Consider the following 4,919-nt stretch of genomic DNA (forward strand, 5'->3'; position numbering starts at 1 on the left):
CCCCTCTTCTATGTGGTAGCCCCTCAGATACTGGAACACTGCTATCTTGTCCCCCCTATTTCTTCTTTTCTTTAGACTGGCCAAACCCAAGCCCCGCAGCCGTTCTTCGTATGTTTTAGTCTCCAGGCTTTGGATCATCTTAGTTGCTCTTCTCTGAACTTTTTTTCCCCAAGGTCTCAACATCTTTTTTGTGATATGGTGACCAAAATTGGCTGCAGGATTCCAGGTGTGGCCTTACTAGGGTTTTATGAAGCGGTACTAATACTTCCCGTGATCTTGATTCTGTGCCTCTGTTTATACAACCCAGGATTGTGTTAGCTTTTTTGGCTGCTGCTGCTGCACACGACTGGCTCATGGTCAAGGGATCATCCACTAGGACTCCAAGGTCCCTCTCACAGTTGTTGTTTTTGAGCCAGGTTTCGCCTAATCTGTACTTGTACCTTTGTTTTTTTCCCTAACAGTGAGAAGAATGAAACCAGTGGAACAACTTGCCACCAGGTGAGGGTGCTCCACCCCTGGAGGTTTTTAAGAAGTGACTGGACAGCCACTTGTCTGCAATCGTTCTATTCAGACCTTTTTCCATGCTTCAACCCAAGCTTGCAAAAACATGTTTTTATGAAATCCCTTCTTTAAAGTTGACACCATCCTTAAGGTCGCAGCCCTGTTTAGAGGCTCCTTGCAGGGGTCTGGATGGGGCTGGGCTACATTTTGTCCCCTCCCCAGCATCCCCTCCCCCAAACCCTTTTCAAACTCTACGGGGGGGGGGCCCTCCTGGTGCCGTCTGTGGCTCTGAGACCCATTCCCCCCCCTCTAAGCCATTAATGCAACTACTGAAGCAGGGGGCCGCCAGGATGGCCCCCACTTGATCTGGAGCAGCGGAGGAATTTTTTCTTTGAGCTGGCTTTCTGTCCACTTCATCCTTTGGCTATCCTTGACTCATTAGAAGTTTGGGGGGGGAGTCCTGGGCCAGCGTGTCTCACAACTGGTGAAATCTGGAGACTTTTCTCGGTTTGTGTGTTGCTCTTTGGCAAGTTTATGATGCAGTGTGTGGTGTGAACAGAGAAAAACAGGTCGATCCAGGATCCGGTTGAAGGGAGGTGTGAGAATGCAGCCACTGGGTAGGAAACGGGGAGCATTAAGTGGGCAAAATAGGTGGGCGGCTCCTGTATGTAGAGGGAGAGAAGCCCCCCAGCCCTCCACACACACACCCCGTGTCTGTGGTGGCTGCTTGGGTGGGTAGGGCTGGCACACGCTGCCCTCTATGCCTGGCAAGGAGGGAAGGGAGCAGCCAGAGGGGCACCCAGTCTGTGGCAAGTGGCTTTATTGATTCATTGTCCAATTTCTACAGAGGCACGGGGGGGGGGGAGAGGGTACCAGAAAGGTGCCCGGCAGGTCTGGCAAATTCCGTGCTTTGAAGGTGGAGCAGTCTTTGCACTCTTCTGAGCACAGGCACAGCGTCCAGGACCACCGTCTCCTCCGGGCAATAATTTATTCCAGAATTCCCTTCCTTCCAAAGGCGCCTGGAGGCTCCCTGCGCCTGGCCTCGTCCTGACCCATCCCTCTTGGTTCAGCAGGAAGAAGCAGGCCGAGCTTCCCTCCACGGAGCCCTTAGGGAGAGCCTGGAAAACCTGGAAAACCGAAGGAGGCGTTAGAAATGGTCTTCCCTGGGGATGGAAGGGGGGACAGACGGCTACAGGAAGGGGGATTCCTGGCCCTCCCTCCAGGGGTGTTGGAGAGTTCTTCCCCCCCCCCGCTAGGCTGGCCTGTCCAAGAGGCAGAGAGGCACCCCTCCCCCGCTGTGAGGGGCTGCTTCTCTCTGGGGGGGGGACACCCAGCCTCCGCCTTCGTGACCCCCCCAGCTAGTCTGGGGGAAGCTGACCTCCTCTTCTGGAGGGGAGCCCACCTAGCTTGGGGGTGGAGCAGGGGGTCTTCTGGGATATATGACTGACAGTGTTCTACGGGGGTCCACGGTCCTCTTTCTTGTCTTGTCCAGAGGGCCAGACCCCCCAGCACCCATCTTGAGGGGGGGGTGCAGGAAGAGGGCTCCTTTGGCAGTGCTGCTGGTGGGAGGGGGCTGGCTCTCCTTCCTCCCCTTCCTCTTCTTTGCACAGGGCCTCCCCACCCTTCAGCCCCCCCCCCCCGCAGTGCCACACACCCACCTCTCATGCGGCACCTCAGCCGGCACCAACGACGCTTTTTGAAGTTGTTGGCATTCCCTGCACAGCCCCCGAAGTCGAACTTCTGGCACCGCTGGGTCTTCGGGTTGTAAAACCAGCGTGGTAGTTTTAAATCGCAAGGGCCTTCTTCCACAGGCAGCTGGCAGAGGTCTGCAGGGCAGAGGGAGAGGTTGGCACCAGGTGGGCAGCAATATAGATGCTTTAAGAAGGAGGGAGGAGGGAGGAGGGAGGGAGGGAGGGAGGGAGGAAGGAAGAAAGGAGGGAGGGAGGAGGGAGGAGGAGGNGAGGGAGGGGGGAAGGAAGGAGGGAGGGAGAAGAAAGGAAGGAAGGAAGAAGGAAGGGAGGGAGGAAGGAAGGAAGAAGGGAGGGAGGGAGGGAGGAAGGAGGGAGAGAGGAAGAAAGGAAGAAAGGAAGAAGGGAGGGAGGAAGGAAGGGAGAGAGGAAGGAAGGAAGGAGAGTCAGAGGGAAGGAAGGAAGGAAGGAAGGAAGGAAGGAAGGAAGGAAGGAAGGAAGAAAGAGACCCAGAAGGCTTGGTCCAGGGCAAACTACCAACCAGTTGGAATCTCTAGAAGGGCCCGGGTGCCAATGACATCATGGCCCCTGTACTTTTGGTGCTGGTCCGACTGGCCACATGGCCTGGTGTGACTGGCCTTGCAGCTCCCAAACATCTGGTGGGCCCCAGTGCCCTCCACCATGCCCAGCATCTGCAGATGAGCCGGGAGCTCTGCCATTAGCACGCCAGGGGCACCCGGAGGCCTACGGATGGCGTGCGTGGCCTGCCAAGACACAGCCACGGAGTTGCTCACGGCCCACGCCCCCCTCCCGTAGAGCGGCTGGCTCTGGGTCTCACCTGTGACGGGCTCCACGCAGCGCAAGGAACAGCCGTAGGAGCAGCACTTCTTCGTCTCCTTGCAGCCTCCGTCGTGCAAGCACTCTGCCAGGCATGGCACCATGGCGCCCCGGGGGCTCGGCGGGCAGTAGCCCGGCTTTTCTGCAAAACAGAATCCAGCCATGGGCTCTGGGAAGCGCCACTCGTGCAGCCCCACAAGGGCTGGCACAAACCCCATCAGTGTGTGTGTGTGGGGGGGCACAGGAGGGGCAGGAAAAGGAGGGGAGCTTCCCCCCTCCCCGTACTGGACTCCTGAGATCGGCTGCACCAAAGGAGGACCAGTCAAGGGTGGGGGGTGCATCGTGCAGGGGCAGCACCCCAAAAAGCGAGGCTGGCTCGGGCCTTTTCCCGCAGGGGCTCAACAGACCCCCCCCTCCCTCCCGAAGACCCCTCCCTGCCAAAGAGCCAGGCTCACCAATCTGTCCGCAGTAGCGCTTGCATTCCTCCAGGGTGTGGTAGCGGTTGCGGTTCCTGGGGCACCCGTGGTAAACGAAAGGCTCGCAGCTCTTGGAGGTGACGTTGTAGAAAAAACGGTGTTTGGGCTCCCCGCATCGTTCCGAAGCGTTGGGGAAGGTGGTGCAGCTTCCCTCGACTGGCCAGAGAGAAGATTCGGGAAACTCAGAACTTTGCTCTGTTGTAGGTGCTCTGGGGTGTGTGTGTGGAGAAGGATAGAGAAGCCCCCCCCCCGGAATAGAGGGGTCGCCAACCTCAGCCACTGTGTGACTTGTGGAGTTCAACTCCTGGGCAGTTGGAACTTTAACTTTCTGGGGGATTGAAGTCCACAAGTCTTAGAATGGTCATGGTTGGAGACCCTCCCCCTAATAGAATTTGCAGCCAGAGCCTTGGGGGCTTTGGGGCTGTCTCTTGACCCAGGGAGGATCCCTCTAAATCCCAGGCTGTTTTTTTTTTAATGTGTTTGTTTGTTTTAGTTGTCTTTGTTAGCTGGTTATATTTTAACTGAAACTCAATCAACCAGAGGCCCTGAAGCGAGGGAAAACGTCACACCAGAATGCTGAATATTGGAATCCTTATGCTGGAAGGGACCGTGAAGGCCTTGAACAGAACAGAACAGAAAATAGAATAGAATAGAACAGAATAGAACATAAAATAGAAAAGAACAGAATAGAACAGAAAATAGAACAGAATAGAACAGAAAATAGAATAGAACAGAATAGAACAGAAAATAGAATAGAATAGAATAGAAATATAGAATAGAAATATAGAATAGAATAGAACAGAATAGAACAGAAAATAGAACAGAAAATAGAATAGAATAGAATAGAAATATAGAATAGAAATATAGAATAGAAATATAGAATAGAACAGAAAATAGAACAGAAAATAGAATAGAATAAAACAGAATAGAACAGAAAACAGAATAGAACAGAATAGAAATATAGAATAGAAATATAGAATAGAACAGAATAGAACAGAATAGAACAGAAAATAGAACAGAATAGAACAGAAAATAGAATAGAATAGAATAGAAATATAGAATAGAAATATAGAATAGAAATATAGAATAGAATAGAACAGAATAGAACAGAGAATAGAACAGAATAGAAATATAGAATAGAAATATAGAATAGAATAGAACAGAAAATAGAATCGAATCGAATAGAATAGAAGCTGGAAGGGACCTTGGAGGTCTTCTAGTCCAACCCCCTGCTCAGGCAGGAAACCTTTTACCATTCCAGACAAATGGCTGTAGTCGGATCTGGCCTCATTTGCATACCCCAATTAGCCATTCTGTTAGAATCCAAGTCAAGTCCTGCTATTCCAGAGCCAATGGGGGGGGAGGGGGGGGACGGGGAAGGCGTTTTCGACCCAAAGAATTCCAAGGAGCTACTTCC

At 52.8% G+C, this 4,919-nt stretch overlaps 1 protein-coding gene across 1 annotated transcript; it reads right to left on the reverse strand.

Moving 5' to 3' along the window:
• Positions 1-1,363: 1,363 nt before the first annotated feature.
• Positions 1,364-3,658, reverse strand: LOC107299719 (chelonianin; the record flags this gene model as incomplete). The annotated part of the gene is made up of 4 exons (XM_015829063.1): positions 1,364-1,628; positions 2,160-2,327; positions 3,028-3,168; positions 3,482-3,658. Coding segments are annotated over 4 exons (506 nt in total), but the record flags the coding sequence as incomplete, so codon positions are not given.
• Between the last annotated feature and the right edge of the window lie 1,261 nt (positions 3,659-4,919).

Source organism: Protobothrops mucrosquamatus, unplaced genomic scaffold (assembly GCF_001527695.2).
Source record: "Protobothrops mucrosquamatus isolate PMUCROS unplaced genomic scaffold, P.Mucros_1.0 scaffold5343, whole genome shotgun sequence".
Taxonomy (NCBI): Eukaryota; Metazoa; Chordata; class Lepidosauria; order Squamata; family Viperidae; genus Protobothrops; species Protobothrops mucrosquamatus.